Source organism: Microtus ochrogaster, chromosome 19 (genome assembly GCF_000317375.1).
Source record: "Microtus ochrogaster isolate Prairie Vole_2 chromosome 19, MicOch1.0, whole genome shotgun sequence".
In the NCBI taxonomy this organism is placed as follows: Eukaryota; Metazoa; Chordata; class Mammalia; order Rodentia; family Cricetidae; genus Microtus; species Microtus ochrogaster.
In genome coordinates, this window is record NC_022021.1 from 53,233,449 (window position 1) to 53,247,117 (window position 13,669).

The 13,669-nt window shown below is 37.7% G+C and overlaps 1 protein-coding gene across 3 annotated transcripts in view; it reads right to left on the minus strand.

Annotated features, from left to right (window-relative positions):
- The window catches only part of Ipo11 (importin 11), a 159,886-nt gene that overhangs the window by 58,530 nt on the left and 87,687 nt on the right, over positions 1–13,669 (minus strand). For all 3 annotated transcript variants that reach the window (XM_005356759.3, XM_013349792.2, XM_005356758.2), the window contains 3 exons: positions 5,599–5,694; positions 4,829–4,942; positions 2,690–2,811 (listed from right to left, as the gene is read on the minus strand). In XM_005356759.3, the coding sequence (XP_005356816.1) occupies positions 2,690–2,811; positions 4,829–4,942; positions 5,599–5,694 (332 nt within the window). The remainder of the gene's footprint in view (positions 1–2,689; positions 2,812–4,828; positions 4,943–5,598; positions 5,695–13,669) is intronic.

Sequence of the window (13,669 nt, forward strand, 5' to 3'; positions counted from 1 at the left end):
GGCCTCGAACTCACAGAGATCCGCCTGCCTCTGCCTCCCGAGTGCTGGGATTAAAGGCGTGTGCCACCACCGCCCGGCTAATAAATGCATTTTTTAAAGATGAAAATTTAAGTCTACTATGCCAATTATTCACTTAGGAACAATGAGGTCAGTCAAATCATAAGTCATAAGGCAGGAGACAGAAAGAGGAGAGTCTACAAGATTTTGAACTTCTAGCCTCCTACCCTGTGAGCCCATCAGAGCCTGCTTTTTTTTTTAATAAAGCACCTATCCTTGTTGCCTTTTTCTTAATTAGACAACAAAATATTGCTCTTTAGAACCTACTTTTTTAACTGAAAATACTAGTCTAATGCTGTAGAATATTATATTTTAAGGTGTATTACTTTTGTCTATGCTCTGGAACATTTGTTTAATGATACAAAGATGTGTTTAATTAAATAAAATTCACCTGCAGTCAGAAGGCTGAGTCAGCAACTATTTGACAGAAAATGGCAGGGAGGAGCCAGGTAGAAAGAGATTGTTAAGGAGGGATGAGGAGAAGCACAGGGGCCTCTGGAGGATGCATGAGGGAGAGAAGGTGAGCTAGGTGAGCTACCTGCTCTTTGGCCTCTCTGAGGAGCAGAATTTCACCTCAACATTTGAATCTTGAGTTCTTTAGAGGGACAGAGAATAAGATTAAACTCCCTTAGTAGATTCCAAAGATTCAGTGCCTAAAAGAACAGAATTCCCTCAGGCTGCGGTTACCATGGAGTTGCAGCTGCTGATAGGACAGTCATGGATTAAAAGGAAGCAACGATTTAAAAAGAAAACAACAGTCTAATGTAATAAAAAAAAAATCACTCAAGCATCCGGGGGTGGTATCATACACCTGGAATTGCAGGAGGCAAGAGGAGGAAGTGGAGGATCTATAGCAGCCTGGTCCACATACTGAGTTTGAGGCCAGCCAGTGCAACACAGTCAGACATTGCCTTCAAACAAATAAATATATGAAGGGAAAAAAGTAAAAAAAAAAAAAAAAAAAAAAAAAAGCTTTAAGAAGTTTATAAAAATATATAATGACTTGGAAAATTCATAAAATTAAATTCCCAAATAAAACACTACCTACACTATTTTTGCGAAAAGTATAGTTAAAAGTATGCTCAATCAAAGCATAGTAAATCTGATTTTCAGAAAATCTGATGATAAAACATTCTCTAAGAAAGTGAAACACATACGCACACATTTTGTGGCTTTACTAATACCAGTTGATATCACTCAACTACCTTACTTTTTTTTTTTTTATTTTGGACAGGGTTTGTCAGTAGTTTTTGAGCCTGTCCTGAAAACTAGCTCTTGTAGACCAAGCTGGCCTCGAACCCACAGAGATCCGCTGCCTCTGCCTCCTCCTGAGTGCAGGGCTTGCACCATCACTGCCCAGTGGAAATTCAAATTCTTTTTTTTTTTAATGATTTATTTATTATGTATACAGTGTTCTGCCTGAATGTATGTCTGCAGGCCAGAAGAGGGCATCAGGTCTCATTATGAATGGCTATGAGCCACCATGTGGTTGCTGGGAATTGAACTCAGGACCTCTGGAAGAGCAACCAGTACTCTTAACCTCTGAGCCATCTCTCCAGCCCCAAAATTCAAATTTTTAAAGTACTTCATCATCTCAAAGAACACGTCTGTGTGAAGCTCTTAAAAACATATGTATTAAATATTTCTGAAGTTCGAAAATGGATCACCAATTTAGAAAGCAAATACCAGAAGACGTCTATCATTTATTTCTACAAGTTATACTTTTAGTTTATCCTATGCCTTTTAAATAAATTTATTTTGAAAGCATTAAAAGAAAGTATATGTAAATAAGCCCAGAGATTATTTTCATTAAAAATAATCAGCTGAGAGTAATATTACTCTCTATGTGTAAATAATAAAGACTTTTAAAAAGACAGAGAAATTCAAACTGAACATCCAGAATTTGAAAATTACTTTAGCTACGAAACTGTTAAAATAGAAGAGACACAGGAAGTTGTACTGAACAACTGCAAAAACAAACAAACAAAACAAAACAAAACAGTGGACTCATGCCATTAATTCATTATTAGGCAATGATTCTTTAGAAATTCCCTAAACTATAAAGATCTAGGATATTAAAATCATCTTTCTCATACATTATCAAGTCTACAGAACTGCTTTTATGACTTTAAAAATTCAAACTAAATATGGGAGTGGGGGTTTCCTTGTAGATAGCCAAAAAACAAAAACAAAACACAAACAAACAAACAAAAAATCCCTGAGAACTCGTGATCTGTGCTTAACACTCAACTTTGGGCTCAGCAAGCATGCATCTTGGACACTCAAAGACACCTGAATAATTATTTTATTATTTACTCTTTTTTTCCTTTATGGTATTCTTGCTATAGCCCTGGCTGCCTTAGCCTCCAGAATGCTGGGATTATAGGTATAACAGACCACACCAAACTATGCTTTAAAAGAAACCAGCTTTAGGTTGGAAAGATGGCTCAGTGTTTAATAGCACAAGCTGCTCTTCCAGAGGACCTGGATTCCTAGAACCCACACCCTCTTCTGGTCTCCAAGAGTATCACTCACATGAGGCACAGACACATACGCAGGCAAAATGATCATAAACATAAATATATAATATATATCCATGTGTGTATGTGTGTGTGAAAGAAACATTCTTTACCTGTTATCAGAAGGCAGAAGCGAGAGCAAAGCCAAGGCTGAAAGCTTCTTCCTTTCAGGCTGCGTAATGTTGTCCAATCGATCAACCCACATTTCAATCACATTTCCTAAAAGTTGGTCCATCTAGAAGGAAAAAAACATCTCAATATTTGAAATGCTATTTACACATGAGTAAGTGCTGCTAACATCTAAAACCTAAGACATGGTTAAAGTTCAATTACACAAACACAAAACTGATGGAATTTGAGACAAGCTATGGTCTGGAGAATAAGAAAACCCAAAATTGACTCCGGCTGATCACGAGAGACAAATAAATGTATTAAAAACCTCTATGTAGCCAATGCATAACATTATTTAATAAATCAATCAAGACCATTTTTCCTGGAACACTGGAAAAAGGACACATGTTTGTATTTAAATGATAGTTGATTTTTTTTTCCAGTTGAATGATTACTCTTTAGTGTTCTGTAATTTGCCAATCTGATTTGCTAAACCTCCTCTCAAAGAACCAGACTAGCTGCAATCCCAACAGGCTGAATCTCAAAAAAAAAAAAAAAAAAAAAAAGTAAATGATTCCCCATAACAGCTAGAAAAACACTAAAGGTACACTAAGCACAAAGTAAAGAATGGCAGGGATGACTGGGTCAGGGTGCTGACTAAGCCAGGCAAAGATGCTCCTGGTGTGTCCCAACACAAGGGTAGATACTGCTGAGAAAGGAGCTTGTAGAGTTAAAATTCACAGGTGTAGTAGCTCACACCCATAGTCTTGCATTTGAGAGTTGAGGCAGTAGAGTTGTGCATTTGAGACTAGGCTAGCCTACGAATTTGTTAGTCGTCCACAGAGCAAGACATTATTTCAAAAACAAATAATGAAAAGATAAAATAACTGATAAAAATGAGGCTAATTTGATAGACCAAATTTAATAAAAATTGAATCAGCAAAACCATATATTTCAATGTAATTTTATTTAAACACATTCCATTTATTATAAAATATTTAATAAACACCAACTTTAATAGTAAACTGCACAGCAGGGAGCTTACTCAATAAGCAATTTGGATATGAGGAGTCAGCAACTTTTTCTAGTAAAGGGTCAAGTCACAAACATTTCAGCTTTGTGGGGCACTATAGCCCCTGTCACAATTACTCAATTCCCCCATGTCACCAGGATAGCCAGGATACAATTCATACCCCTGAGAAGCTAGGTAACAAGGGGAGCCTAAGAGAGACATGCATGGATGCCCCTGGGAAGAGAAATAGATAAGATCTCCAAAGTAAACTGAAGTGTATGGGGAGGGGGTGAAGAGGAGGTAACAGAAGAACATGAAAGAACAGGAAGGTTGAGTTGGGGGAGGGACGGAGAGGGAGAGCAATGAAAGAGCTATCTTGATAGAGGGAGCCATGGGGTTATGGAGAAATCTGGTGCTAGGGAAACTCCTAGGGGGATGATCCCAGCTAAGACTCCTGAGAATAGTGGAGAGGGTGCCTGAACTGCCCATTTCCTGTAATTAGATTGGTGATCACCCCAATAGTCATCACAGAACCTTCATCCAGTACCTGATGGCTACAAATGCAGAGATCCACAGCTAAGCACTGGGCTGAGCTCCAAGAGTTCATTTAAAGAGAGGAAGGAGGGATTATACTATACTAGCAAAAGGGGTCAAGATCGTGATGGGAAAAACCCACAGAGACAGTTGACCTGAGCTAGGGAAGCTCGCTGACTCTGGAATGAGAGCTGGGAAACCTAACTAGGACTGAACTATGCCTTCTGAATGTGGATGACAGTTCTGCTGCTTAGGCAATCTGTGGGTCCACTAGCGGTGGGACCAGGATTTATCCCTAGTGCATGAACTGGCTTTTTGGAGTCCATTCCTTATGGATGGCTACCTTGCTCAGCCTTGATACAGGGGGAGGGGCTTGGTCCTGTCTCAACTTGATATTGCAGACTCTGCTGATTCCCCAGAAAAGTCTCAGCATTTCTGAGGAGTGGAGAGGGGGAGAAAAGTGAGTGGAAGAAGGAGGAGGGAGGCCGAGGGAACTGTGGTTAGTAGGTAAAATGAAAACAAAAACTTTTAAATAAAAAATTTAAATATGCAGTCTTATATAATTTTTTTTTAATTTAAGTATGCAGATTCTTACCTCCTGATTAAATTCACGGCCCATCTCATTTAGAAGTGAAGAAAAGAAACTGGCATTTTGTAGTAACACTCGACCCATAACAGCAAGATAGACGGACATCACTACTGGATACCTCTGCACAATTAAAATACCAGGCATATAAAATCATGTTAAAAAATGGGTATAACTGAAAAAAAAATCAATAATACAGTACAAACAAGATAAAAAATAACATTCTCCTTCAGGGATATAAACTGACATTCTCCTTTGTGTTGCTCTATGCAGCATCAACTATCAATATTTCTTGACTTCTTAAAAAAATTTCTAAATAATTATAGACTATATGTGTGTTATATATTTATAATGTATAATTTATTTATAAATATTTATATCATTACTACTTATTGTTACACAGATTATTTAGGAAATTAGGGACTGGACAGATGATTCACTGGGTAAATCGTCTACTGTACAAGCATAAAGATGAGAGCTCGTTCACAAGACACACACGCGCACACGCGCGCACACACACACACACACACACACACACACGCATGCACACTCATCCTACACTAAAACAGACACAAAAATCTACACTTTTTATGCAAGAAAACATATGGCAAATTTTGTAACTATCTTCAAATTTTAACCAATTAAATATGATCCAGTAGTAAACCTTTTCTTTCACAATTATCAATGAGAAAAATATAGTTTTTCCTATGCAAAAGAAGAATAATTAAAGCTACAACCTGGAGTACAATGTTATCCCCAGAAGCTTAAAGGAATCTTACCTCGCCTTCAATAACACCTCTGAAAACATAGGGCAGAATTGGTTGAAACATCTGTGGGCCTAATACTGGATTCACTTTAAAGGTATTTTCCAAAACCTAAAACCAGAAAGACACATGGTAATATTCAACAGTACAATTCATTGTTTCATACCAAAAACAGATTAGTAAAAGTCAATAAGTTAAGTAACAGAAGAAACTTTGAAAGCACATCCATGAGATATGCAATTTTCTGACACTAGGCAAACTTCCACAAAATAATCTATTAAAAATTATAATTTGATATAAAATAAACAGGTTTTAGGTACAGCAATACACTTTGCAATCACATTTAATCATACTCTCGTAACACATGTAGTTTAAGAAGTTCTGACCACTGCATTATAAACACGCATCCTTAAAATGCCCCACAAACAATGCAGCAAAAGACACCTCAATCACTCTTCTGTAGTGGTGTTGAGTTTTGTTATATTTAGCTCTGATTGGTTTGTTTTTGTTTCTCTGGCTCTTTGAGACAGGATCTTGCTATGTAGGCCAAGACACCTTCAAATTATTGATTCTGCCTCTGCCTCTTGAATATTAGAATTACAGATGTGTCTCATCACACCCAACCAAAAAAAAGGGTTTTTTTTTAGTGGAAAAACTGGTAATGATACCATTACTGCTAAAAATGAATCTACCTTTAGATTTACCAATAAGTTATCAGGAATAATGCATATATATTTTACTTTAGTGACTCATCAAGCTCAGGAAAAGCTAAATACTAAGGGGCTAAGAAACGCCCAGCGGCACATCATACACCACTTCTTCACTTCTGCCATCTAAAAAGCACAGCAAAAGAGCAGAACCATACACCTTTGGAAAGGAGAAAGGCAAAGCTAAACATAAGATGAAAGACAATAAAGACTAAAAAGGAAGAAGAAAAGAATACTGGAGGAAAGTCCACTGAAAACTCCACGTGTCCAAAGACCAATGAATATATAGAGAATACTATGAGAGACTGAGTCTAGAACTAAAGGGACACATTATATATTTATCCCACAAAAAAAAAAAAACTCAGGCTCAGTAAAGTTTCAGAACACAGAATACGAGAAAGGCCACAACTCTATTAAAGAAGGGGCTGAGAGGAGTCGTCAATGAGCCCTGGAAGACAGATTTTCAAGGATAGTAAAGTAACCAATAGCTGTTGTATCTAAAACATACAAAGCTGAAGCATCTGTCACAGGTTGACCAAAATCTATATTAAAAAAGGATCTTTGCTAATCTCCCAGAATTCAAAAGATCAAGTTATATGAGAGACAATAATCACCACTAATTACACATCTCACTTTGAGCAGAAAAACATCTAAAATACTAAATACAGATCAAGCAAGAAACATGAGTTAACTTTACCTGGATGGGGGTGAAAAAAAAGTCATAAATATATTCTATCATTAATAACTCATGAGGGAAAGAGGCCCTGCTCCTGTAATGAGGAGATCCATCTGGAGTGGTGAGTGAGTGGCTGCCCAGCCAAACAATCTCGGGGAACGGAGTCCAGGCCCCCTCCAATTACCTAAACTTTTCTGGCCATCTAGCGGGACATCTTCACGGATACTGGCTTTCTTTATTTACCCTATTGCAATCACCTATGAAAAGGCACAGGATAAGAGAATGGATACGAAAACAGGATCCAACATTCTGCTGTTTACAAGAAACATACCTCAACCTCAAAGACAGACACTACCTCAGAGTAAAGGGTTGGGAAAAGGTTTTTCAATCAAACAGACCTAAGAAACAAGCAAGTGTAGCAATATTAATATCTACCAAAATTTATTTCAAACTAAAATCAATCAGAAGAGATGGAGAAGGACACTTTATACTCATAACAGGAACAATTCATCAGGATGAAGTCTCAATCCTGAATATCTACGCCCCTAATATAAAAGCACCCACTTATGTAAAAGAAATATTACTAAAACTCAAAGCAGACATAGACTTCAACACTCCTCTCTCACCAATGGACAGGTCAATCAGACAGAAACCTAACAGAGAAATAAGAGAATTAATGGAGGTAATGAATCAAATGGCCTTAACAGGCATCTATAGAACATTCCACCCAAACAGGAAAGAATATACCTTCTCAGCATCTCATGGAACCTTCTCGAAAATTGATCACACACATACACGGTAACAAAGCAAGAATCCACAGATACAAAAAAACTGTAGTAACCACCTATGTCTTGTCAGATCACCATTGAATAAAATTAGAATTTAACAACAATTTCACTCCCAGAAAGTCTACAAACTCATGGAAACTGAACAGTCAACTACTGAACCACCCCTGGGTCAAGGAAGAAATAAAGAAATTAAAGACTTCCTTGAATTCAACGAAAATAAAGACACAACATACCCAAACCTATGGAACACTATGAAAGCAGTGCTAAGAGGAAAGTACATAGCACCAAGTGCCCACATAAAGAAAACAGAGAAAGCTCACATTAGAGACTAAAAATCACACCTGAAAGCTCTAGAAAAAAAAGTAGACTCACCCAGGAGGAGTAGAAGATGGGAAATAATCAAACTGAGGGCTGAAATTAACAAAATAGAAACACAGAAAACAATCCAAAGAATCAATGAAACCAAGAGCTGGTTCTTTGAAGAAAAAAAAAAAAATCAACAAGATTGACAAACCCCTATCCAAACTAATCAAAAGGCAGAGAAAGAACACTCAAATTAACAAGATCAGAAATGAAAAGGGGGATATAACAACAGACACTGAGGAAATTCAGAGAATCATTAGATCTTACTACAAAAGCCTGTATGCCACAAAATTGAAAAATGTAAAAGAAATGGACATTTTTTTTAGATAAGTACCAAATACCAAAATTAAATCAAGACCAGGTGAACAATTTAAATAGACCTATAAGTCGCGAGAAAATAGAAGCTGTCATCAAAAACCTCCCAACCCAAAAAAGCACAGGACCAGATTTTAATGCAGAAATCTACGAGAACTTCCAAGAAGAGCTAATACCTATATTCCTTAATGTGTTTCACATAATAGAAACAGAAGAATCATTGCCAAACTCTTTTTAAGAAGCTACAATTACCCTGATACCAAAATCACACAAAGACTCAACCAAGAAAGAGAATTACAGACCAAACTCACTCATGAACATCGATGAAAAATTCTCAATAAAATACTAGCAAACCAAATCAAAGAACACATCAAAAAAAATCATCCATTATGATCAAGTAGGCTTCATCGCAGAGATGCAGGGCTGGTTCAACATACGAAAATCTGTCAATGTAATCCATCATATAAATAAACTGAAAGAAAAAACCCATATGATCATTTCATTAGATGTCGAAAAAGCATTTGACAAAATTAAACAGCCCTTTCTGATAAAGGTCTTGGAGAGATTAGGGATACAAGGATCATACCTAAATATAATAAAAGCAATATACAGCAAGCCGACAGCTAACATCAAATTAAATGGAGAGAAATTCAAAGCCATTCCACTAAAATCAGGAACAAGACAAGGCTGTCCACACTCTCCATATCTCTTCAATATAGTGCTTGAAGTTCTAGCAATAGCAATAAGACAACATAAGGAGATCAAGGGATTTCAATTGAAAATAAAGAAGTCAAACTTTCGTTATTTGCAGATCATATTATAATGTACATAAGTGGCCCCAAAAACTCTACCAGTGAACTCCTACAGCTGTTAAATACCTTCAGCGATGTGGCAAGATACAAGATCAACTCAAAAAAATCAGTAGCCCTCCTATACACAAAGGATAAGAAGTAGAGAGGGAAATCAGAGAAACATCATCTTTCACAAGAGCCACAAATAGCATAAAGTATCTTGGGGTAACACTAACCAAAGAAGTAAAAGATCTATTTGACAAGAACTTTAAGTCTCTGAAAAAAGAAATTGAAGAGGATACCAGAAAATGGATGGATCGCCCATGCTCTTGGATTAGTAGGATCAACATAGTAAAAATGGCAGTTCTAACAAAGGCAATCTATAGATTCAATGCAATCCCCATCAAAATCCCATCAGAATTCTTCACAGACCTTGAGAGAACAATAATCAACTTTATATGGAAAAACAAGAAAACTCAGGATAGACAAAACAATCTTATACAATAAGGAACTTCCAGAGGCACTACCATCCCTGATTTCAAACTCTATTATAGAGCTACAGTAATGAAAATAGCTTGGTATTGGCATAAAAACAGACATTGACCAATGGAATCGAATTGAAGACCCGGATATTAATCCACAAACCTACGAACACCTGATTTTTGACAAAGGAGCTAAAATATACAATGGAAGAAAGAATGCATCTTCAACAAATGGTGCTGGCATAACTGGATGTCAACCTGTAAAAAAATGAAAATAGATCCATATCTATCACCATGCACAAAATTCAATTCCAAATGGATTAAAAACCTCAATATAAATCTGACCACACTAAACCTGATAGAAGAGAAAGTGGGAAGTAGCCTGCACAGGAGACCACTTCCTACGTATAACCCCAGTAGCACAGACAATGAGAGCAACAATGAATAAATGGGACCTCCTGAGACTGAGAAGCTTCTGTAAAGCAAAGGGCACTGTCATTAAGACAAAAAGGCAACCTACTGAATAAGAGAAGATCTTCACAAACCCCACATCAGACAAAGATCTGATCTCCAAAATACATAGACTCAAGAAACTAGACATTAAAATTCTAAATAAACCAATTTAAAAAATGGGGTACTGAACTGAACAGAGAATTCTCAACTGAAGAACTTCAAATGGCCAAAAGATACTTAAGGACATGAGAAACCTCCTTAGTGATCAGGGAAATGCAAATCAAAACAACTTTGAGATACCCTCCTATACCTGTCAGAATAGCTAAAATCAAAACCATCAATGATAACCTATGCTGGAGAGGATGTGGAGTAAGGGGAACACTCATCCATTGCTGGTGGGAATGCAAACTTGTGCAACCACTTTGGAAAACAGTGTGGCGGTTTCTCAAGAAATAGGGAGTCAACCTGCCTCAGGATCCAGCAATACCACTCTTGGGAATATACCCAAGAGATGCCCAATCATACTACAAAAGCATTTGTTCAACGATATTCATAGCAGCATTGTTTGTAATAGCCAGAACCTGGAAACAACCTAGATGCCCCTCAATGGATGAATGGATGAAGAAAGTGTGGAATATATACACATTAGAGTACTACTCAGCGGTAAAAAACAATGACTTCTTGAATTTTGCATGCAAATGGATGGAAATAGTAAACACTATCCTGAGTGAGATAACCCAGACCCAAAAATATGAATATGGTATGTACTCACTCATTAGTAGATTCTAGCCATAAACAATGGACATTGAGCCTATAGTTTGTGATCCTAGAGAAGCTAAATAAGAAGGTGAACCCAAAGAAAAACATATATTTTTCCTCCTGGATCTTGGAAGTAGATAAGGTTGCCAGCAAAAGTTGGGAGCACAGCGGTATGGGTGGGGTGGGAGGAAGGGGAGATGGGGAGAGAGAAGGGAGAAGAGAGGGTTGGGGAGAGCTTGGGGGAGTAGGATGGTTGAGATGGAGGAAGGGCGGATATGGGAACAGGGAAGAAGGTATCTTCATTAAGGGAACCATTTTAGGGTTGGCAAGAGGTCTGGCTATAGAGGGGATCCCAGGTGCCCACGGGGATTCCCCCAGCTAGGTCCTTGGGAAGTAGAGGAGAGGGTGCCTGAACTGGCCTTGTCCCATAGTCAGACTGACGACTTTCTTGAATATCACCATAGAACCTTCATCTGGTGATGGATGGGAGATAGAGACAGAGACCCACATGGGAGCATTGGACTGAGCTCCCAAGATCCAGTTGAAGAGCAGAAGGAAGTCAGGCCCGTGAGGGGTTGATCCACCCACTGAGACAGTGTGCCTGGTCTAATGGAAGCTCACCAAAGTCAGCTGGACTGGAACTGAATGAGCATGTGATCAAACTGGACTCTCTTAATGTGGCTGGTAATGGGGGCTGGCTGAGAAGCCAATGATAATGGCACTGGGATTTGTCTCTATTGCATGGTCTGGCATTTTGGGATCCTAGTCTATTTGGATGCTCACCTTCCTAAGACTGGATGGCGGGGGGGGGGCTTGGACTTCCCACAGGGCAGGGTACCCTGCCTTCTCTTAGGACTGGGGGAAGGGGGGTGAGTGGAGGAGCAGGAGAGAAATGGGAGGAAGAGAGGAGGAAGAGAGGAAGTGGAAATTTTGAATGGTATTATTTATAAAGCAATAAAAACAAAGAGTGACCTACAGTTCATGGTGGCTATTAATGCCATAAAAGCTCTTTCCAAACAACAATAAAATAACTCATGAGGAAATAGTTCAAAAGTATTGTTTGCAAATATGAAGAAATAAATAAACTAATCAGCTACAAGCAACACCAGTGGTTATCCTTATATAAGCCTAAATTAGAAGAAATGTCTGGCAAGGGTGTGGCTAAGGCCTTTCTTATTTTATATTTTTTATTTTATTTTATTTTATTTTTTTTTTTCGAGACAGGGTTTCTCTGTGGCTTTGGAGCCTGTCCTGGAACTAGCTCTGTAGACCAGGCTGGTCTCGAACTCACAGAGATCCGCCTGCCTCTGCCTCCCGAGTGCTGGGATTAAAAGCGTGCGCCACCACCGCCCGGCTATTTTATTTTTTTTAAAGCCATCTTTTTTCATTTTACATACCAATCTCAATTTCCGCTCCCTTCTCCAGTTCCCTCCACTACCCCCCATCCACTCCTCATAGAGGGTAAGGCACATTGCTTTGAGGAAGGACCAAGGCCCTCCCTCCCTCCAAAAAGAATGGGTTCCAAAAAGCCAGTACAAGCAGTAGGGATAAATCCTGGTCCCACTGCCAGTGGCCCCACAGTTTGCCCCATGGCTAAGGCTTTTTAAAGGAGCCTTGTCCGTCTAGCTGACTAAATAAAATCCTGTAATACGCATATTAAAGTTAACTTAAAGAACTCACAGGAATCACTGCATGTTTGTTTTTGGAAAATAAACAGAATGGGAATCTCATAGTTTTAAGAATTATCCCTGTGTGTGTTTAGATAATTATGATGCATTCATAAAAACATTCACATATATTAAATACAATCTAACACTATCATTTATACATTGTCTTCATATAAATTATAGCCAATATTGAACAAAGAAGCAATAAATACGTCAGGGAAAAGTCTTTGAAGTCAAGAGGCTCATAAACACAGGTAGAGAAGTAACGGTCCTGAAGTATTCTGCAGAGGGCTGGGTATGCTGGTGCATACCTTTAATCCCAGCACTTGATATAGAGACAGGCAGCTCTCTGTGAGTTCAATGTCAGTCTGCTCTACACAGCCAGTTTCAGGCCAGCTAGGGCTCATAGTGAGACCCTGTTGCAAAAATAAAACAACAAAAACTATGTGAAAAAATGTAACTGTCTAACTTTGAGGTAGTCACAAAAAAGGTTTAAAAGGAGAACTGGTAACATAAAAAGAAGTTGATCAAAATACACAATTCTTACATTTTTTCCAGCCCTGTGTTTGAACAGAACTGTGGTACCAAGAATAACAATAACATTGTGTTCTGTTTAGACATGTTGAATTTGAGATACACGTGGGAAATCACACAGAACAATTCTATATTTCTTGTAACGAAAATTATAGATCTTAATAACCTGTTTCTACCACATGTATCTACATATATGGATAGAGTCTCAAATTTTTAAATTTTAAAATAATAGCAGTATTATTAAAAGCAGTGCCATTACAATATGTCAATTTGATAGCTCTTTTTCTTCTGGCTTTTATATTATATCCACTACACTTACTATATATTAAGTTACTTGATATATTCTTAGGTGATTGCCACAATATTATAATAAATACGTACACTTTCTCTTAAAAGTTTTTACTAACTTTTAAATTTTGATTTATTTTTACTGTGTTTTCACAGTACTGGAGATTAGCCCTTTTATTACGTTAAATCATGTAAAACATCTACACTGCTCTAAACGCTAGCTTCCAACTATTCTTTTTTTTTAGAAGTTTTTATTTTTTTTT